This window comes from Psittacula echo (assembly GCF_963264785.1).
Source record: "Psittacula echo genome assembly, chromosome: 1".
NCBI lineage: Eukaryota > Metazoa > Chordata > Aves > Psittaciformes > Psittacidae > Psittacula > Psittacula echo.
In genome coordinates, this window is record NC_137735.1 from 13944637 (window position 1) to 13968402 (window position 23766).

At 39.4% G+C, this 23766-nt stretch overlaps 1 protein-coding gene across 1 annotated transcript in view; it reads left to right on the plus strand.

Moving 5' to 3' along the window:
* The first annotated feature begins 5824 nt into the window (after positions 1–5824).
* Positions 5825–23766, plus strand: part of STX18 (syntaxin 18) — a 63098-nt gene continuing 45156 nt past the window's right edge. The window contains exon 1 of the mRNA XM_080636034.1: positions 5825–6116. Within this exon, the coding sequence (XP_080492160.1) occupies positions 5952–6116 (165 nt within the window). The 5' untranslated portion in view covers positions 5825–5951. The remainder of the gene's footprint in view (positions 6117–23766) is intronic.

A 23766-nucleotide genomic window follows, 5' to 3' on the forward strand; every position in this document is an offset into this window, starting at 1 on the left:
TAAAGATAACTTAACTTTGAATATTGCAATGTCAATTAATTTGGTGTCTTACTGGTGCTTTGTTTATTGTGAAAGCCACAGTGACAAGCCACTCTACTGCTAATCTGCATGATATTCAGCAGATAGTGAGCCACTGCCTAACCTCAGAAATGTCAGCATGAAGCTACGGAATTACTTCAGTCCTTTGTGGGTTTGGCAAAGACTTTGTAGGATCTCTAGTGACGTATGCTGGGCCTGATTCAAATACCAACAATGGAAATGCCTTTGATTTGGCTTATTGTTATTTCTGACCCTATAAATGTGGGGAGCACTCAGGCATTAAGAAAGATATTGTTTCCCTGACATATCAGTTGGTCATTGCAGTTAACATCAAATAAACCAGAATGGAAATCCCAGTTTGATTTTTTCTCTTATGCTATTAAAGTACTTGTAATAATATAAATTCAATGCCTGTTCAACCATCATGGTTTGTTATGTACACACCAGGATTAGAGTTTCTTATGGGAAAATTGAACAAAAATGGTCCATATTTCACAATTCCCTTTTTTATACCACTGTCTGCAAATAGTTTAAGAGGAGCTCTTTGCTTTTGCTCTGCTCTTCTCCTTTAAAATAATTATCTAAACAGATTCTTTGTACATTTTAATTTTCCTACCCTTTTTGCATTTCTGTTATACCCATTCTTTTGTAAGGGCCACCTCACCATCACTTCTGAATGTTGTTAACATGGAATCAATAAAAGATCATATTGAAATACAGTTTTTCTTCAATACAATACATTAGTGTGCTCTGTGCTGTGCTCCATGACTGAAGTTCACCTTAATATTTTCTAAGAGGTTTTTTCTTCTCCATTTTTATTCAGGGCTTGGAATTTTAGAGAGTGGCTACATTGCTTTCACTCCTAAACCCATGAATTTTGAGAAATAAATTGGATTTGGACTATGCTAGGGGGAACTGCTGTGTCTGCACTGCTTTTCAGCCTTCATAGTAGCATAGTTCTTGAAAAGAGTTTCTTTTCAACCTCTCTCCTACTCTTTCCACAGTGGGCATGTCAAGACTATTTTACTTGGCGAATGTCTAAAGGATCTCTTGCATATATACTCAGCTCTGCTCACTGCTAGTAACTCAGAGCCTGTGGGACAATGCAAGCATCCCATGTACATGGTATTTATTTCATATGTATTTTCAAGCCAAATCCTCTTGCATTCAACATGGTGGGCAGACACGTGCAAAATCCAGGCCTGTCCAGTTTGTGCCTATTTTTATCTCATTTCTAAGGCCCTTTAGGCTGGCATATATAGTTAGGGATTTTAACTGCCTGTATTAAATTATACTTGCAAGAACTCGGCATTGAGATTCCTTTGTGTTGACTGCTGCCCAATTTATAAGGCTTTGTCTTCTGGCCTTATCTGTTCTAATTATGACAGTCAAAATGATGGTATTTAGGTGCCCAATCTCAGGGCAAAGTGAGCACCAGCTGCTTGCTCAGGATTAGGGAGCTGATTGCAATACCACAGCCAGCAGAGCAGGACCTAGCCAGTACAGCCTGTCGTACTGCTCCAGCATGATGGGAGCTGCGCAGCCAGGGGCACCCCAGCACAAGGCATTGGGCATCTCATTGACATTGGCCCACATGATGGTCATGAGTGTTTTCATTTATGGGAGGAAGAATCAGCACTTCTGAGAATTATTCTTACCTGCCAGATCTCTAACACTTTTATAGATCAGGCTGAATTGCACTGAACACACACCTCTTTGATGTTGCAAATCAGATTGTATAGATCATGTTAGGATATATATTACAACTAAAGAATGGTTTTATACATAACATCTCTAAGAATTAAATATGCTTTTGAACAATTGGAAAATCAAGTTATCACTTTTTTCCCTGAATTTCTATTGCTAGACATTGTATATACAGATATATTTTTAGGCAAAAATATATGTCACATGAATTTTTTATATCTATGATATATAAAAATAATATATTTTACATCTATTTTTAAAATTATTTTAGTTGTAAATTATGGTTTGATGGTCTAGTTTCAAGAGGAATAACAGAACCTTGATGTTGCTGCAAATTAAACTGGTTTCTAGCAGTGAATATTTGTTGCCTCAGACAGTACAAGCTGCTTGTAGCTATGCAGTTCATATCCATTCTTTCCACAAAACTGTTTCACTGTACACAGTGACACTACTTCCTTTGTACAGTGTGTACTGTCTTCTAATCCTACTTTTAAACACCAAAGGAGTTTCCTTTATATATCTACAAACTTGTTGTGTTTGCTTTGATTTTCAGCCAATAAGCATACATGCTATTGGCTTGAAAGTTTAAACAGTCATCAAATATATCTTCTTCCCTTTTGATCTATGTTGATTACAGATGTGCTGTAAGCAAATTGCTTTCCTTTTGATATTTTGTTCAGTTTGCAACACTGCCATTGCATAAAGAAAGCTACAGGGTTTATGCCAGAAAAACAAAACAAAACAAAATATATAAAATCAACCGCATGTAGTTTTCTGTGCCAAATTAGGACCTTTGTAGCTGGAGTGCATCGGAAGGGACGATGTTCAGGAGCTTTACCCTTTTTGTTTACCTCTGTCACAAAAACCAATTACAATTTGAGGAGTTACCTGCCCCTGAGTGGAGATGAGCTCACTGGCCCCTGTTTAATGGTCCCATTGACTGATAACCACAGGGAAACACTGACTCTCTTTCCCTGGTGGGTTTGCCCAGGTTAAGCAAGTAGACCAAGACCTGATGATCACCATGCTGTCCTCACACAGTGTACAAAACTGCAGTTTGTAAGCTCCTAATTCCTCCTCTTCCAGGCATGCTCCTGCTTAGGCACAACTGAGTACACAGTGCATGCGTTCTTACAGATTTACCTGCACTGCTTGTGGTGGGACTGTAGGCCTTTGTGTGTGTTTTGGAATTTTACTCCAACCTTAAAATCTTAAATTTCAAGGTTAGTCTTTTTAGCAATTACAGGAAGCTTCAGCATGTATTATTGAAACCTATCTGCTCCAAAGCAAGCTTTAAGCTTTCAAAACAAGGTAGCTGTGGAAGTGCAAATAAGTACTGAGTAGATGCAGTTACTGTATACAGGAAGCTAGGATCAAGTTCAAATAAAAGCTCCGGACACCAGTTCTTAACAACTGATTTTAAAGCATTTGTAATCTTCAAAGGTATCTATTTATCTCTACGGTAGAGGCCCTGGGTATTATGTACATAATGAGTTAGACTATTTGAGCAACCTTCTTTCACAATAAAAAGGTTGTCTAACTTTTTCCTTTGAAAGATTAACTGTTCAGTCCATTTTTGACAGATGAATCAGCTATATGGGATTTTAATAATGCATTTCTTTTAAACTGTGTTTCTGTTTATTTTCTTGCAACTGAATGGTAGTTTTAAGACTGTTGAGGTTCAAAATTGGTTGTACAATATTACTATTACTGTTTTGGAGTGTTTTCAAGTAACTAGTGGTCACATACACAAAGCATGTGACCAGTATAAGTAAAAGTAAATAAATAACTTAAAGTAGAACTAAAGACACAATCTTGTTCCCAAAGAATTTCCATTTAATTCTCCCAAAGAATTTCCACCTGCCCTGACCCAGGTGTAAGAACTTGCACTTGCCCTTGTTGAACCTCAGGAGTTCACCTCTTAAGTGTGTCAAGGTCCCTGTGGACAGCATCCCTTCCTTCCAGAGTGTCAACTGCACCACTCAAGAGTGATCAAGACACTCCTGGAATTTTATTAAGCGTGCTTACTTTGGTTTTGGTAATTCCAAGAAAAGGAAGACAACCAATATTAGAAAACATACCTGAAAGTACTTGATATACTATGTGTAAATTCCACATGGCTTTATTAAATATGTCATAGAATCATAGAATCATAGAATAGTTAGGGTTGGAAAGGACCTTAAGATCATCCAGTTCCAACCTCCCTGCCATGGGCAGGGACACCTCATACTAAACCATGCCACCCAAGGCTCTGTCCAACCTGGCCTTGAACACCCCCAGGGATGGAGCATTCACAGCTCCCTTGAGAAACCTATTCCAGTGCCTCACCGCCCTTACAGTAAAGAATTTCTTCCTTACATCCAATCTAAACTTCCTCTGCTCAAGTTTTAACCCGTTACCCCTTGTCCTGTCACTACAGTCCCTAATGAAGAGTCCATCCCCAGCATCCTTGTAGGCCCCCTTCAGATACTGGAAGGCTGCTATGAGGTCTCCACGCAGCCTTCTCTTCTGCAGGCTGAACAGCCCCAACTTTCTCAGCCTGTCTCCATACAGGAGGTGCTCCAGTCCCCTGATCATCCTCGTGGCCTCCTCTGGACTTGTTCCAACAGTTCCATGTCCTTTTTATGTTGAGGACACCAGAACTGCACACAATACTCCAAGTGAAGTCTCATGAGAGCAGAGTAGAGAGGCAGGATTACCTCCTTCGACCTGCTGGTCACGCTCCTTTTGATGCTGCCCTGTATACAGTTGGTTTTCTGTCCTTTGCTAAAGTATTTTTATACTGAATTTCTTAATCTTGAAAGAGCAAACGCTCAAAGTTCAATAAACTACTGCTGTCATTCCTGGAATTAAAAATTTAATCTCCTTTGTTGCCCATTTTTTAAATACCTTAAATATATTTTCATGGTAAATCCAGCACCGAGGACAGGGACTTGAAACAGTCTATTCCTTTAATCAGAAATACACATCTGTGCCACAACAAAAACTCCATTTAAAATAGAGCTATAACAACAAAGTGTGAATGAATACTATTACAATATTACTATGAGGAAACAGCTAATCTATAGCTAAGGCTGAATTAATGAGAATTGAACTGAAAGTAGAGTAGTAATCAGCAGGGGAAGAAAGCCTGATACTCTGGAGTAAATAGGAAAAATAGTTGCGGTTGATTAAGTTCCAGTCTGCTGGGGAGAGGCAGGAGTTTGAAACTGTGTTCTTTGGAGACTGTCTCAGGGAACGTGCTTCTGGTCAGTGAGAGCACAGTTAAAAACTACACGGTATCTGCTGGACCCCAGAGCATTATATGGTATCTATCAATATAACAAAACAGAAGATCACTACTAGTTATTTGATCACCTATTTTCCTCTCTTTGACACGCAATGTCACACAGCCAGTCTACTGCACAGAACCTGGTAATAAAGTTGCCTCAACAACAAAGGTTGTTTCACAAACAGGATCAGTCAGATCTCAAACAGATCAGCACTGTAACTGTGTGATACACTTTCCAGGTACCAGCATGATACTGGCCCAGTGCTGGATGGCAGCAGATCGAGGACCTCGGAGGCTGGATTCCTGGTGGAGAAGAAATTATCGCTACATGTTCTAGGCGTGGGTTCTCCACCTGTACAGCTCACAGGTACACAACCAGGGCACACACACCTATGGACATTTTCTGCGGGAATCTCACATCAGCGGAAAGTGCAGATCTGCTGACATGCACTAATCAGCCCTAATTAACCAGTGTGGCCATAACTTTCAGTTGCCAAGCAAAGATCTTGGCAGACTGCGTCTAACAGCACCACCTGGTGACACCTGCCCCGGCGACACCGCGGCGTGGTCCGGACGTCAAAGTTCTGTGGAGCACAGCTTTTATTCCACAGGGTGGCTGTTAGACCAGAGCCGGCCAGACTTAGCCCCGTTCCGGCCGTCCCGCTTAGGCGCTCGGTTGTGCGAGCGGGAGGCGCGCGCTTCTTACTAACCCAAGTGCGCCCGCTCTCAGCCCCCCGTGCCCTGTACGGCACACTCCGCTGTAGCCCTGGCGGGCTCCGAGAGACTGCGGAGGAGCATGGCCCCGTAGCAGCGAGCGGGACCGGGAGCCCTGGAACGGCACTGGCTTGGCCCGGCCCGGAACGCGCCGCGCGGAGCTACGTTGCGCGGGGAAGGGTGCGCAGCGGCACCGGCGCCGGTTGAGGGGCGGGCCGCCATGGCGGTGGACATCACCCTGCTCTTCAAGGCCAGCGTGAAGACGGTGAAGACCCGCAACAAGGCGCTGGGGGTGGCGGCGGCGGGTGACAGCGCCAGGGACGAGCTGCTCAAGCGGAGCGCCGCCCGCTCCAAGAGCGACTTCACCGGCCGGGCCCGGGAAGTGGTGAGTGCGGCGGCGGGCAGCCGGGCCCCGCGGGGAGGGCGAGCGGCAGCCGGGCCCGCCGCGGAGCGGGCCGCCACGTCCGGCCCTCTCCGAGGAGCGGAGCGAGCGAGTGGGCCCCAGAGTCTCTCGCAGACTGCCCCGGGGCGGCTCTTTCCCGCACGGATGTGGGTCGGGAGGGTGGGAGTGCAGCGTGAGAGCCGGGCCCGGCAGGGGAAGGCTCAGAGCCCGCCTGACGCCCGCCTTCCCCCGGCGGGACCGTCCCGGGGGGCTCTGCCTGCTGCGGCCGCTTCCGGGCGGGCTGTCGCTCCTGGTGTGGGCCGCGGCCGTGCGTGCGTTGATACGAGTATTTCCTCGTGCCAGTTGCCACGTAAGAGAACGCTCCTGTAGCAGATGTGAGCATAAGCTCTTGTAATGTTCCACCGTGTATGCTGTCTTCAGTTTTGCTTTCGGTTTGTCACGCCATATGGCTCTGAAGTGCCAGTTCTGTACAAATTACGTATACAAAGGCAACTAGAACATTTTAAGATTTGAGAAGACAAGCGTTGAGAAGTTAAGAAATTACAGAGCTGAAGGCTGACCAGCACTATTAACGGTCCTCAGGCCAGTCATGCTGTAAACCAAATTTGTTGCAGGTTATTTGGCTCCATACTGAGTAAAAGGCAGGGAAAAAAGTTTGGTACCAAAGCAGGGTTTGAATAACACATGTTTAATAAGGTACTGGACTGTATATTATAAAACTCAGAGAAAAGGACTGCTCAGTACTCTTTTCTGAGGAGACAGGCTTACGGAGTGAAAATACAAGTTTAGGACTAAACAAAAACCACACAAGTAAGCTTGTTCTGTCATTTTCTAAGTTATGACTAATTTTGTTTTCAAGCATAGATATTAATGTCACATTTCTGTGCTCATTGTACTTTTACCTGTTCTGAGGGAGTACTGAAAAACCAATGTAAATTGTAACACTTGATGTTTGGTGTTGAGTAGCTCAGCGATTGCTTAGAGGCCTAAGCAGAGGGTGTAAGATTGGGTACCTGTTAAATGAATATAAAGCAACTTTTTGTTATGGTTAATAAGTGACTTGTCCACTGTTAGTGGTAGGGATCTACCTGCAGTAATCAGATCGGTCCATAAAACTACAGTCAAGATCTTTTCCCATGAGATCTACCTTTTTTCCCCCACTGCCTCTCCTGATGCAGATATTCCACATTCTGCAGTGTTAGAGAGAATGGGCTCCTTCAGCCTTACCCCAGGGCAGTCTTTTTAATTTTTAACACTATTTGTGTGTGTAAATTCCTAGAATTCAAAAAACAATTGACTATCAGAGGGCATCATGTTGACATTTATCTCCATCATCAACACAGCTGAGATTTTTAAATTTTCCATTCAGAGCTCTGGCACTTGAGCTGGTGCTGAGGGCAGGTTGTTGCTCTCTAAAGGTTTAGCACTAGACAGTGTTTGGATGCTTTGTTGAAGTGTCTCAGAGTTATTTGTGGTATCAAGAGGAAATCTGAGATTTTCAGGTTCCATTCTAGATACTCTTACAGCTATAGACTTCTGGTCATTCCCTCTGAAGTGTTTTACTTTCTGCCCAGTTGCCTCCACTATTGCCTGCAGTTCACAATCACAGAATGATTGAGTTGGAAGGGACCTTAAAGCTCATCTAGTTCCAACCCACTGCTATGGCCAGGGACACCTTCCACTAGACCAGGTTGCTCGAAGCCCTGTGCAGCCTGGCACTGAACACTGCCCGGGATGGGGCGTTCAGTTCTTCCTTCTCAGTTTCAGTGTCTGTATTCCAAACAATTTATAGCTTCAGACTAGGCTGACATCTACTTCTTCCTCCTTCCTAGTCTTTTCTTTGGCTTCCCTTCCTATCACCACTGCTTCCTTGCATTTGCTGCCTCTCGGTTTTGGTTTTCTTTCTTGAATTCGGTTCATAACGAAGCCTAGCCTCACGTTCATCTTCTCACTGCCCAGCCGTAGTCCTGTGCTGTGGGAGCAACATCCAGCTCTGGTCCAAAGCAGACAGCAGCACAGCTGGAATGTGGTACTGAATGGGTGCTCAGCCTGGCCTGGGGCTGCCACACAGCTGTGGGATCGGAATTCTCCTTCCTAGCCCATCCCACAGTGGTTTTGTATCACATTATTAGTGTGTTTGAGCACTTGGCTGAACTGTATTGAGTGGTGTAACTCTATCATACATACAGTATTTTCTTCCTCCTTTCCCCTGCCCCAAAAGACTATGAGTTTTGCTGTACGATTTGAGGACTTTGGAAATGTTTACTTTTTTCTTTTCTGGTCTTTTTTGTAGACAGACTCTTAAGTGGTGTTTAAGAAGGAACATTGAAGGTACTTAACATTTGGAGAAGAAGCTGGCAAAGCTGTAACAGTTCCTTATTTTCTGTTGAATTTCATTTTTCTTCCCTAAGAAAGCTCTGTGTCTGCACAGTGGGCTTCTGTATTTATGGTAAAGTTTCGTTGCACCTGGGAGATAGAGTTATGAAGTCCTCTTTTATGTTCTCAAACTTAACATGATTTTTTAGGTGGACTGGAGTAGGCAGAGAATAGGGAATATCAGAGCTTTGACTTGAATCAGTAGTGTGTGGGAAACCAAAGATGGGAGGATACATTTTGTGTGCTCTTGGTACTTTGCATTAGTCACAAAAAGTACTTAATGGTTCTGCATTAATTTGTATTTCTTTTCAAAGCTGACTCTTTTGTGCTCATATATATGTGTATGTGTACATATATATATATACACTGCGTTGTTGCAGCCTCTGGGTAGCTGATGAAGGCGTTTGTATTTGAGGCTGCATTGGTAACACAAGGATTTTATGAGGTTATATAAAATCATTGTGGTGTTAGAGCAGAGGCTGCTGTTGCTGCTCATTAACATTTATTAAGCTGTGACAAAACTGTCCTGTTTGCCTATGGATGCTCTTCTAAACCGAAGATGAACGTTATGCCCATGAAAGGATTTTCTTTGACCTGGCGTTGACCTATCACTGTTTATTTGGTTTGGGTTGTTTTGGTCTATCATCTGTATTGTACAAGGTTGGGTTGGCTGATACGTGATGAAAGGTGACTAATGCTGCACATATGGTGAATGTTTCTGGCATCTCACCACCTGCTCACCAGTTACATATTGACTAGGACCAGATAAGAAACGATCGTTGAGGGATTCCCTGCAAGAAATCTGCAATAACAGTGACAGACTTTCCATCGCTTGCAACTTAAAAAAGACTGTTAGAATTCATTATGTATATGATAGTGCTTTTTGGTAAATTAAAACAAAACCAGGACTTTTTCTGTTAGACTGTTACAGTAACCCAGCTATTTGAAATGTAGTGTATACTTCTACAGGCTTATGTAGTTATGGTGGGTTGACCCTGGCTGGACACCACGTGCCCACCAAAGCTGTTCTGTCGCTCCCTTCCTCAGCTGCACAGGGGAAAGGAAAGAGAGGAAGTATAACAAAAGGCTCATGGATTGAGATAAGGGCAGGGACAGATCACTCACCAGTTACTGTCATGGGCAAAACAGACTCAACTTGGGGGAAAAAGTCAATTTGATTTATTACTGATCAAATCAGAGTAGGATAATGAGAAATAAAAACCAAATCTTAAAACACCTTCCCCCCACCCCTCCCTTCCTCCCAGTTTTCTCTACTTCCTCCCCCGGTGTGGTACAGGGTCACATGGAATGGGGGTTGTGGTAAGTTCATCACATGTTGTTTCTGCTGCTTCTTCCTCCTCAGAGGAGGACTCCTCGTGCTTTTCCCCTGCTCCGCCATGGAATCCCTCCCACAGCAGACAGTTCTTCATGAACCTCTCCTACATGAATCCTTCCCACAGGCTGCAGTTCTTCATGAACTGCTCCAGCATGGGTCCCTTCATGGAGTGCATTCTTCAGGAATGGACTGTTCCAGACTGCATCCCCCCTGGGATCACAACTCACAGCAGACTTGCTCCAGTGTGGGCTTCTCTCTTCATGGGGCCACAGATCCTGACAGAGGCCTACTCCAGCATGGGCTTCCTACAGCGTTAGAGTTTCCTTTGGGCATTTCCCTGCTCCAGCCTTAAGTGCGTGCTTGGGGACAAACATAAGCAGTTCAGATCTAGCATAGGCCCAGTATATGTGGCACTCGTTCACGACATTACCATGGTCTTAAACCTGCAGATTTGGGTATTTTAAAAGGTTGTCAGCTTTCGAAGGTGTTTGGCACTTGAACTTCTGTCTTACGACAATCTTAGGAAACCTGACTATTGAAGCCTTTCCTGTTATTTTTTTAAGGCAAGGATGAGCTTTTGGGAATACCACCTGCCAAATATGCTTCTTTCTTAGTTACCTGAGTGTATTGAAGGAATGAACTTTTTATGATTGCTGACTCTTCGGTATGTATTGGAGGAATGGAATCGGGGCTGATACAGCCTATTACAGAAATAAATATCCATTAATGGCCAAACAGAATTTCATGGTGGGCTTGATTGCAGCCGTGAATGAAATTTTGTGTTTCGCTAGGGAGATTCTCTTCTTTAAGGTTTTGCAGAAAGCTAAAAAATGAAGTGTTGGAGCGTGAATCTTTCAAAAGCAATACCAGACCTATCTGAAAACATATCCTTGAGAATGGAAAATTTGAAAGGTTAAATGTTTCTAAGTCTTTAAATGGAGAATTTCAGAATGATCAAATGTCTGTGTTTGAAACTGTTGAACGCATAAGGATGCCAGGTTCATGAGGCTGCAACATCTGTTATTCATATAACTTCTGTGTACGGATTCTGTAGGATGATTAACTGATTCTTCAAAAAAAAATTGTTATGATAGGCCAATATTCACATCAAAAATATGTTCAGCTGCTCTGTACAAATATGTAATGAGTAGGAAAAATCCCCACATAAAACTTGTCTCCAAAACTGGTTCTTATGAAAGCCAAACCAAATGACATTGAATATAAATTTTGAGAAACCTTTTGATTTCAAGGCCACCTGACTTAATTTTTAGCTCTTAGGTTTTATTTTACATCCTCTGAGTAAAACAGCCTTTCATGCATACCTGTGTAAGTAGAGCAGATTGGACAAAGCCCACAGGATAATTCAAAGTAGCATTGCTATTGGAAGAGATGGAGAGCTGATGTTTTGTCCTTGGTCCCAAACATGGCCCATCTTCGTGCAATTTGGTATTTAGAGCATTCTTGTAGAAGAAAAGGTTGGGGTGTTTGTATGTGGTGTTTACAGTGCCTTAATCTTTGTCACTGTATTAATAAAGCCTAAAAAAGTATGAGAAATGCCCAAACCCGTAGCTGGTCCCCCAAATTCACCATATAGGACCACCTTGAATAGCATGACATAATTATTGATGTAGCACCATTAAAAGTGTTTTTAACCATACATACTTTCTGATCCTTTTCAGACTATTCAGGATTGTTTGAAGAGGTACCAAGAATAAAATTCAGACATTAAAAATGTGCAGTGGATCTGGTTACAGTAAATAATCTGTAGCTAGTATATGGCACTAATAGAGAAGGACAAGTCTGCATTCTCACTGGAAAATTTTTAGGGATTTACTGATCAAAACCAGTTTTAAAAACAGTAGTAGATGATTAGATCGAGATTTCAAACAAAGGATTCTTCTTGCTTAATACAATTTTAGTATCATAAGAAAAAAGAGTTGGCTTGTAGATTGGGAGGTTCATGGGCTTTTCCACTGCCTGCTTTTGGAGATACATTGTAGCTTTGGTGATAGGCAGGTACCACTCTGTTTATGCAGGGAGTAACATCATTACTGTTTTAAAAGTGAAGGTAAATGAACATAAAAATGCCAAGTATTAAATGTTTTATTGGAATATGACAATTATTATGCTGATGGCTCTGAGTCAAGTTCAGGTTGGTGTCTCCAGAATGCATCAGATTGTATCGAAGCTGTTTAAACAACAGAGAAATATCCTAATTAATGAAAAGGCCATCTTGCTATATTAACTTTCATAGGATAGGACATGTACCTGCCCGGTTTAGAATAGACCTGAATGAGAGGGGTTTTAAAGTCCGGGGCAGAACACAGACAGTGCATCGAAGACTGCGTGGTCATGTAGTGAGCTACTTCTGTTGTAGTTGCATAGCTGACACTAACCAGTGCTTTGAGGGAAATGGCCAAAAATGGTTAAAATGGTGTGCTTTAATGTTTTTGGCTTTATACTCAAACTAAAAAAAAATCTAACCTGATGTAATAAGGTTAGTTTATACCATCGTTTTGACTTTAATGATTACATAAGTCCCATGAAAGAATATTTGGATGCAAGGAAATATATACTGCTTATGGTATAGCCATTTATAGTCTTTATTAGAAATTAATGACTGTGCCAAATTTTGGACAGCAAGTGATATTTCAGTTCACTTAACTTTTAATGAGAGGCTAGTTCTAATAAATTGGGCCCATGGCTGAGGTCGTTAGAATTAATCCTGGCTTCTCCCATGTACAGTTATAAAGTCACTTTTTTCCTCTTAGTTTGCTGCTAGTGCTGCATTTTGTACTCTTTTACATATACGTGGGTTTCTCTCCCCCATTTTCTAGGCAGAAAATACAATTCTAAGTGACACTTTTTCAAGGGGGGGGGGTACATTGTAGGGCTTTCTAAGATTTCAGACTTATCTCTTCCTCTCTGCAAATTATGCGTAATGTTATGTTTTTATTACAAACATTTATTGGTTTTACTTCTCATTTCCTCTGTCCTTGTTAGAGAAGAAATTTAGCCTGAGAGATGGAGGGGAAAGAACTTGATAATTTTGATTAGTAGAGGAGAAACACTTAAAAAGCCAGAAAGGAAATAGCAGAGGAAAGATGTTTTTTAAGATTTTTGGAGACAAATGCAATGCTGACCTTGTTTAATGCAACAGGATTAAATGCCAATTCACTAATGTTCCCCTTGTGATGCTTCTGGTTTTGGCGAAACTCACATCAGTAACAGTGGTGAGGGTAGAGACTGGCCTTCGGGGAAGAGTTACAATTTGGGAAATGTCAGTGCAAATGTCTGTCCTTGTCCCCCACTGCTTTATTTGTTTGTTTTGAAGTACATTCTTAACTCCATGGGAATTATTTTCTGACTGTAACTGAACAGCAGGATTGAAAGTTGGCTTGGGAGACAGCTTTCCTTGGTCGTCTGTTAGTTTTGTTTTGACTAACTGGACTTCATGTGGTGCTGCGAAGTCCAAAAGTATCTGAGGCTGCAGTTCCCTTTTTGAGGACGTTGTCTTTGTCCTCACCTCCAGCTTGGTTGTGGGAGGTTCTTTCCTGACTTCGTTGTTGGAGGAAATGTTATATCGTGTAGCTGGTCACTATGAACTCTTTTCTGACTATGGTTGTCCGTTAAACTGACACCTCCTGTGAGTTCTTGATTTGTCATCTTGCCACAAATAAAGATAAAATTTATGGACATTCGTAGTACATGTGGAAGTGGAATAAAGCTGAGGTTTATCATCTGTAGTTTCCAACACAGGTTACATTAGCATGACATCTGAAGAAGAAGAAAGGCGGGTTAGGGACAGGGTGGTGGCTCCTGTGGCATCTGAAAATCTGGAGTGATTCAATAGAAGACAACAGAAAGTGAGTAGGCTTAGCTGGAAGACAATAGAATGATGTAGATTGGAGAAGAGACAATCTAACATGAGAGGTAGAAATATGGGTAAAGAAAAAGAATGAACAGCAGGAAAGCATATGGAGGTTATGATAGGATACATCTAAATATGAAAGAAAGGAAGGGAAATGGAAGTGCGAGAATGCAGCTTACAGGTTAGTGAATTTAATGGATGCATTTATGCTTTTTACTGTTTCTCCAAGTTCTGTATCAAAGATCTTGGAGCAAGAGCAGCTTGTTATTTTGAGTACTTTGACACACTGCCATCACTAGAAGCTTTGGGCTCTGTATTTATGTTTATTAAAATCTCTTGTTTGGGACAGAAATGAACTTAAAAATAAGCAGACTTAATATTAGTGTGAGTTGTTAGAGATATAACTGTTGGGATTTACTTTTCCAGGCATTATCAGTGAGGCCAAAATAAAACTATCTGGAAGTTAGTAACTGGTTCTTTAGGTTCTGATTTTCCTCCTCCTCTTTTGAAACTAGAACAAGTCTGGTGAATAGTAGCTCAGAGTAGAATTTAGCCATGACTCTTCCTGTCATCCTGCAGTTCTCATATCTGTGCATGGTGTATCCTGCTTGTGAAGTTAGGTAGAGAGGGGTATTCTTGGACATTTGAGAAATACTACTTCTATTGCTTCTGCTAAATCTAGACTTGGACTAAGGAGTATTCTTCTCTGCAGCAATTAGCAGGCAGGATTTCTGAGTCCTCACACGTCAATTGCTTTGAAATCTGAAGTGTATTGAATATTAGCAAGATGAGGAGATAGGTAATTTAGGATGCTGTGCTTCACACATGATCAGCAAAAAGAGTTTTAATCTGTATCTCAGCAAACAGGTATTTCAAAGCATAAAGATCTTGCAGCTTCTCACAAAAATCAGTTACAAATCATTGCTTTCAACAAGTGGAACTAACACGTGGTTTGCTAATTGGGCTGGTTTTGGTCATCAGGATTAGTTATTGCTGTAACGCTGAGCTGATTCCTTGTGATTTTTGGTAATGAGTGGATTAAGGTTTTCTGTGCTTTGGCATAGACAAAAGGATGTAATTTTTCATTGAAAGATTATGTAATTATATGCTGTCTTTAAAACTTCAGACCACTGTGCTTGAAAATATGTGTCAGGCTGGCAAATACTAAAACCTGGTACAATAGCTTCAGCAATGACAGCGATTAAAGGGTGAAAATTGGAGCTATGAATTGTTTCCAGCAATTCTGAGAAAATGTGCTTTAGTGTTGAAAATATTACAGTGTGATCTAATTGCCTAGAATTTTAAATGACGGGTACTTGCTTGAAAATGTCGGTTTCCTGTCTTCAGGGTGGTGTGTCAAAGCTTTCTGTCTGCTCCAGAACACATTTTGTAGTGATCAGGTACCAGCCCTGAGGTTTTTGTTGTCCCTTTTTACCCTTTGATTCTGACTCTGCCTTCCCTTTTCATGGAGGGTGGTGAGAGCAATAGAGAAGCGGATGTACTACATCTGCTTAAATTTCAATCTGTTCAGTTTCCGTAGGTATTGTCCAGCATTTGGAAACCAAACAAAACAAAAACCAGATACAGTTAAATCTAATCCAGCTTCCTTTCAATCTTTGCTTTCCCACTATTAATAGATTGCTTGATGTTTCCCACTGGATATTTCCTTTTTTGGTTGATTTCTAAATGGTTTTGAATGTGGATTTAATCTCACTATTCTAAATTGAATATTTAATTTCTGTAGTACAAGATGCAATGGACTGGTGATTCCCACCTCTCCATGTCTCAGTTGAATAGCAAATATGAAAGTGGGTTCTCGTGAATGTTGGTAGAGGTTCTGTGAGGATTATTTTAAGCATTATGTTGGTCTGTGGTTGAAAGGGTCTTGGATTGCATCTTAAATTTATTAGGTGCCTCATATGGAGTAATATTCTAATCAGAATTCTTATGTGGTCATTCAGTGTTTTAGTTTTTTTAATGCAAAGTAAAGTAAGTCCTCAAATGTTTAGTCCAGGTGAAAGTGAAATATCACTACATTTAGAAGACCAGAAATAATCTTGCTGCAGGACTTGTAGAGGTTTCTGGAATGAAACAGACACCAGAGGCCTGGGAGGTAAAAGAAGAGCAGAGAACAGAGCCCTGGGTTGTACAGCAGCCCACCATGAGTGTGGTGGGACTCCTTACCTTGGCTCTATGGCAGCAGCTGCTGGGGAGTGCAGAGTAGCTAGACTCCTCAGTCTTCAGAGAAAGGAGAATTTTTTTAAAAGGGCAGGAAGACAGGGGAGCTGGTCAGCAATGTGTTGAAACCAAGGTGTTCTACAGAGTATTGGTATTCTGGGGAAGAAAACGTGCTTTTGGAGTTCTGAGTTATTCTAGAAATCTTATATTGTCTGGTTTTCAGATTGACATGTGTGAAACAGATGTAATTGCATCATGGATTGTTTTCTTGCTTGTTTTCAGGTGGTTTGAATGTTTTGCAGAATAGAAACAATTTTGAATTCTCAGGCTTTTTGAGATTTCTCTTTCATAAAGAAATTCCAGCTTTCCTTTGAGAGTTTTTGGCTGAACTAACGGTTTCGTTTCACACACACACACACACACACACACACACACACCCCCACACACCCCTTATCTCCAGTTTAGCAGTTAGTTTGGGTGGTTTTTTCTTGCTTTTTCCTGGAAAAGAAGCAAAACATTGTGTGAGCTGCAGAGGAACCTACTGCTTACTCTTATGACACTTTATGTATAACATAAGATGTTATACATTATATCTGTCTTCCTTATAAATGCTGATAGCAAACTGACATGTGAAAGACAAACATGTAATGGTGATGAAAACCATTTAATGATTAGTAAGGCAACAAATATTTCTTGAAAATAAAAACCATGTCTAAAGGCTCTAATGCTGACTTTTGGAAACACTGCCATGTTGTGGTATTTGCAATACCATATGTCCTGTACAGTAGATAGTGTTTAAAATTTCTTGGGAACTGGAGCTTGCAATTGTGAGCTTGGAATGTCCTGCAGATAATTAAGTTGTGGTCAGGCTTTAGAAAAATAAAAAGTTCTCGAACTATGATTTTATAAACATGCTACAATAACATTTCTTTATATTTAACAGTTTCTTATAGAAAGCTGATACTCTCACAAGGCATTGACTAAAGGTACAACATCAAGAGAGAAAAAATACTAAATTAAAACTTCACTTAGGATGTTGACAGTTGGCTTGTAATATTAAACAGATGTGTGTGTTCATGGGATATTCTTCTTTCAGAACCTTGTTGCATGCCCATTTTCTAGTGACAGCTACAAATTTTTGATTAATTTTAAAATCTCCTTTCTTCAGTTGTCTTTGTTATATATTATTTACTTGGGTCAATTCTGCTGGACAGTGTGATGCATACTGCAGTTCGTGATAGGAAAGTGTTCCTTTATGCCATGGCTCCTCCAACCATATAGAAAAATTATTACATCTATGCAAAGTTTCTTGGGCCTGATATTACCTCTGCATGTGTAAGCAGGGCATTTATTGATGTGGTTGTGGATATGGGAGGGCATAATTTGTCCTCTAGTAAATACCGACAGGAGTCAGTACTAAATAAAGAAACTTCAATTTTAAACAGATGCAAGTTGAATGGAACAGAGATGGGATTATCAGTTAAAGGAAGAGCATATAGTGCTACTAAAATGGGAAAATGTTGCATCCAGTTCTGATGTCCACCTTTTCCAGAAATGTGGTGGTGGTGGAGGGAGAGGTTGTGTTTTGCTTTTTTAGAAAAGAGCTGTGAAAATGAGCTGACATCTGAAAAATCTACTTGGTGAGAAACTTTCATCTGATTTTGTTAGGGACATGACCACAAGAAAAAAGTCTCCAATTTTTCCATGGATCTAATGAAAACGCAAAAATAAGATACAGTGCTGAGAAAAGTCATTATTATTTGTAGTGGTCAGCTGATCCTTGATTCGGTAGATTCTGCATCACTTGAAATCTGTTAAATCGAGTGCATCTATTCCAAAATACATACAGTACTCAAAATACATACAGTAATCAAAATACATACAGTACTCAACAAGTATTGCAGGAGTTAACGTGTGTAGGGATGGCTCAAGAATTCCTTTTTACATATGGGACACTGCTTTGTACCAAAGCAGAGAATTGGATACTGGTTTTCCAAATCCCAGACTACTGCTCGGGTGACCTATGACTCTGATCAGCCTGACCTTACGCTGTGTGCGTGTATGAATGTTCTGTCTTCATTTTTAATAATAAATGAACTTACAGGAAGCAATGTGTTAAAGCATTTCTAAAATGAAATAGCCATATTAGACTTCACAGGGTGCTTATTCTTATTTTCTACCACAGGAGTGAGTCACTGCAAAGTAAGCAACCACTTTTTAATGTTTGGGAGGTTTTTTTCTGATTCCTTCCTTACAAATTTCAGAGGATGAGTGGGTGTACAAAGACAGGTAAATGATTTTTGTAAAGACTGAAGGAATCATTAACCAATGTGATGTATTCATTGATTAAATAACACTACATGCTGTAGTCTGCACACTGACTCAGTTTCATGTATATAAGTGGGTTTCTCCTTTCTTTGTTTTTTAGAGTTGTGTAAAGACACAATTATGCACCATAAGGCGAAACTAGTTTACTGTAAGAGTACACTTTATTTCTCTTAATGATGTTATTTCCAGTTCCTGAAAATTTTAACTTGCTTTGGAACCCATTAAAGAATAGATGGGAAATACTTAAGAGAGCTCAGATACTGTTTCTTATGGTTTTGAATACGATGTAAAGAAGCCTACAGCAAATACAGGAAAATACTTCTTAGAAATAATTAAAATGTGGAGGAAAATTAAAAAAGGAAAAATATCAAAGAGTAAATTAGTTGGTTTAAAATGTGACCTAGTATAACTTCTTATATTGATTTCCTTCTGTGTTATGGCATACAGAACACATGGTGCTGTGGTCTGGCTATTACATTACCATTTCTTCACAATTTATTGTCTGAAAAATTACAGTAGTTTCAGGAGTGGTTTGTGGGTTCACACAATACACTTGAAATACTTAATATAATTTTATTTTGCAGGGAAAATAAGGCATGAACATCTTTTGTAGGAAACTTTTGTTTGCAATGAATGAAAAGAAGCCTTTTCTATATAGCTCTTAAATAAAATTGAGTCTTTATTTAATGAAGCATATGCACCCTATGTGAATTCTAATCTCAATATTATTCCAGTTTTGAATGAATATATTTAAGAGCATCCATTAGGGATATAGAAAGGACAGTAATGCAAATATTGCATGGATTTTGTCTTGTGAGTAAATTTGCGTGGCTTGTGTTTGACTCTAATAAGAATCAGAAGTTTATTCCAAGACCTTTTTTTTTTTTTTTTTTTTTTTTTTTAAGACGAGGCTGTTACTGATGCTTTTATGTTTACAAAAAACCTGCTATTACAAAAATTTGTTTGCAGGCATTTTCTGTATTGAACCATTTTGAACAAACACATTTGTATCAACCGGTTCTTCAAACATAGTAGAAGTTGTCTCTTTCAGTGAGATTTGTAAATTGTTGTGGGAATTCTGCACAGCCTGATAATGATAGGGTGTGATCTTCCGTCAGAGCAGGCGTACTAGTAACTCTTATTATCGTGTATCTTCCAGTTGGGGCTTTGTGATGGTTGGTTCTGACTTCAGGTTTTGCTCCTTACGTGGAGGACTTTGGAATAGTATGAGTAAATTGTTAATCATTGAAATTACATGAGATGGCTTGCTATGCTTTTAAGCCTTTTTCTTTAGCACACCTGGAATTAGGGAGGTTATGTTAACAGATATCATAGAATCATAGAGCAGTTTGGGTTATAAGGGACTTTAAAGATCATTTAGTTCCAACCCCCCTGCTATGGGCAGGGAATTTTCTATTATCCTTATTACTGGTGCTTAAATACAAAATCTCTGGCAGAACAACTCTATACATGTCTCATCCTACAAAGATGACTTTTTGACTGAGGCTGTTGCCAGTGAGATGTTGTTGTTAGTTAAACACAAATGTATGTTGTAACAAAAAAAAAAACCAACAACTTTCTTATAGGAATTTTCTAAGCAAGAAGATTTGTTGTAATGCAAATAAACTGAAACTCATGAATAGCGAGTTGTTTCCTACCTATTTTAAGTCTATGAACCAAACTATTCTATTGCGTTCTAATTGCATGATGTTTTTTCTGCTTTAAAATGCTATTACAGTAGCTCTCAGAGTCCCTAACGGAGAGCAGAGCTTGATATCCTTTGTGGAACATTTGAGCTTTTAACTAAGCAAGATATTTAAAGATGCAAGATAAAATTCTACTTGTAACAGGCTGAAGCGTTCTGGTTGATTTAACTGAAGAAAAGAGTTTGCAGAAAGTTCTTAGTAGCGTGAAAGTTTAATGCTCATTGTTTGTTCCACATTTTATCTTCTGAATGAGAGTGAGGATGAAGGCTAACATAAGAGAGACTGAAAGAGAAATCTTCTCAAATGCTTTTTTAGGACTTTTTATTAAGGTACATTCCTCTTTTTTGGTTATAAGAAATGAACTGAATTTGTTTGGACTATTCATCCTTTGAGTTGGGTGCTAAGACAGTGTTCTCAGGAATTTCTGACAAATAGGAAGGAATTACGAGTAAGGAAATTTCAAATATTCTGTCCCCTAAACCAAAATGATTCTACAGATATTTATGCATAACAGTTGTTGGGTAAAGCCTTGGAATTTTTCACAAAAGTGTAGTTTTGAAAATGCGTCTGAGTTGTAGCAATTAACCTACATGCACAGTTATAATTCTAGAAAATGGACAGCGTATTACATTCAAAGACTGGATCTGATAGACCCAAATTGCTTAAAACATCAGTTATTGAAGATGTCCCCCTGGGACTTTGAGAAACCATTTAACAGATGAAAGTACATTTTGAAAAGTTTGACCTTACAGGCAATCATAAAATGAATCAAAACAGTTCTTTCCTCCCCTGAAATGTACAGAGCCCATCTGTATCTAATCCAGTAATTATAGACTGAGTTCAATTACCTTTTCAAGCTTGGAGCAGACTGGAGACTGGGCAGTGAACAAACATAGGGTTTTGTCTAGACCTCAATTGACCACAGTCTAAAACTTGAATTTATATCTCATTTTATTTTTAACTTTGTTTGATAGTTTTTAAAGGATTTATTTTGCTATCTCGTTGCTAGATCATGAAAGTTTTTACTTCTTGATGCAGCATTTATGGCTACATTTTTATCCTAGTGAAGTTAATAAAATGACACCAAGTCCTAAGCGTTTATCGGGTAAATCGTTTAAAATGTAACAGAAGTGGGTTAACCAGTTCTTTTGAGTCTTTAGTATTTCTAAAATGAAATTATGAAAGCATCAGCACATAATTATGTAATTTATTCTCTGTGCTCATATCCATATATTTATAAGGATATGAATATACGGATATTTATATCCGTATCTTTATATTTATTTATAAATATATGTATAATATTATATTAAATTTTAATGTATATAATGTTCAGATTAAGAAAAAAAGCCTTTGTTTTTTTCTCTTTTAGAAAAGTGAACCCCAAACCTACATGACTGCAGTATTGCCAGTAGCTGACCCAGCTTAGAAACTACGCTGAAAATATATTTGTCTACTATTTTATTAATTTATTTCTGTTACAGCAAGCAGACTCTCCATTTAGCCATAAAGACAGTGTGAAAGAATACATACACAGCTACAAATTACAGCAGCAAGTATAGGTTATCCCTTTGACCACGAAGTTGAAACCAGGCATTTTTTGATATTATCCCACAAATGAAACAAACCACATAATATACATCTTGCTGAGAATTATCTTGAGCTGCGTTCACTGTGTAACCTAACAACATCACCCACATGATGTTCTTATTCCTTACACAACGGTTTATGTGCAAGCTTCACTTATAAAGCATTCTTTGCAATAAAGATGTATGTAGTTTGCAGAAACCAACTGCAGCGTGCAAGACTTCTGTTGTTACAGTAGTACGTGTCCTATCTCTTGGGTAGCAGTGGAGGAACAACGATTAAGGACAGGATAAACACCATGTCTTTAACTTTTAATTGTGCAGTGTGCCTTTGGTGGAATGGCGTCTCTTGGCAAGTGAAGGTTATGATAATTGCCGTGTTTAGCTGAACTCACTGATTCTTAATAGTAATCAGTATTTTGTAGCAGTTGCTGTAATTAGTTAAGAATGTGGTTCATGGTGACTTCCAAGTCAACACGCATTTGGCGAATAAAGCAGTCTGTTTCTATGAGTAGTAAATTTGATGTGACAAGCAGGAATCTTTTGATGTTTAATTGGTTTTCCTTATGACACTTGAGAAAAAACTGATCTAATGAAATGTTGTATTAACTGTAAAGCTGAGAGGCCCATTGATTATTCTGAATGTAATTTGTCTCTATATTTTATAAGCAAAAGTTCTCCAGTATTTGTTTTCTGTGTTTATTGTAATGTATAGTAGTTTTCTGAATGAGTGATAGTCTTCTGAAAAGGTAGTATGGAAATGTATCAAATTATATTCATAATCATAATTTTAAAGAAGAATTTGTAATAGTATATGATGAGAAAACGTAGTTTTTGGTATATAACATCAGTTTGGTTCTTTTTCTTTCAGAAAAGGACTGTCAGGCACTCAGAAGTCAGGAAATCCAGTCTTCAATTTCAGTCCTTTGTCAGAACCTATTTATAAAATCACTGAGAATATCTTATTTCTTCCCTGTCTTAACTCCACGTCAGGAGCTAAGAAGAGCTTTAATCTGTTGCTAATGGCCAATGTCATAATCTGTTGTACAATCATATTTATATTATTAGATTTATCGTAGAAGATAGCACCGTACACTGTCTGAAAACACTGAGTACTTCCAATAAGACCCCAGCATTTTTTTTCGTCCTCTGCCATAATGGCCACAAGAAATAAACAGTTCACCTGGAAATTCTAGTATCATTGATACTGCAGTTCAGCGTACCTCCAGGCTTTGTAATTAAAAATAAGGAAGGATTGTTGATGCACATTTCTGAAATCTTAATTTATGTAATGAAACCTGTATTATAGCTTCATAGGAAAAGGCTACTACATCCAGGATGCTGGATCTGTTGCTTGCACTCTGTTTTATTTTATAGTTTCAGTGTTGCACAGAGCTTCAGAAATGAAAGCATTTTAGACCAACAGCTAAAATGAGTATGCTCTGAGGGTAAACTACTAAGGCAGTGCCTTTAATCTGTGAGTTACCTGAAATGAGAAGTCTAGGTTTTGTATTGCTTACTTTGATCTACATAATTTTCATCCTAAGGTGTAGTGACACTCTTCCTCCTCTCACCCCAAATGCAAAGGCTGCTGACAGGTATTTGGCAGTGTTTGGCAAAATGAATCTGGAGCGTAATGCCTGCTACAATAGGCAAAAATTGTGTTACAGTAAAAATGAAAAAATGACTGTTTCATGTCACCTCTCAAGATTTTTCATGACCTTATCCACTCTCTTTGTCCCAAGTGGGAGTTGGTTGGTATGGTTCCACCTCTTTGCTCATTAGCAAATGGACTTTGTTTTGTGACTGTCTCAAGAAACTACACAATTTCAGTTAGTTACGTTTAACACTGCACAGCAGATTTTCTGCTGTGTGCATTGCATACACTTTAGATTTGTAATGTAAGAGGAAAACAGTATTATTTATTTATTTATTTTTAATGGTGTTTTCAGTTTAATGAAAAGAGATTTTTTTTAATCTGAAAGTATTTGTCGTTTGTACTTCAATGGATGTTTTTGTGTGGACTGTTTTCAAACCAGATTACTTAAATCAGCTCTTACAACTATACATATGTCCTCTGCCTTGGATCATGCGCTTTGAACCAGGCAGACAGCACAGATCTTTTAACTGCCTCCATTCAAGTAAATGTATTTAATTTTCTTTGTTGGATAATTTTTAAATCTGAAGGGAATATTAACTATATTATCATCCCTGGACTTGGCTTTGGCAGAAACTAGTGCTCTTCAGGAGT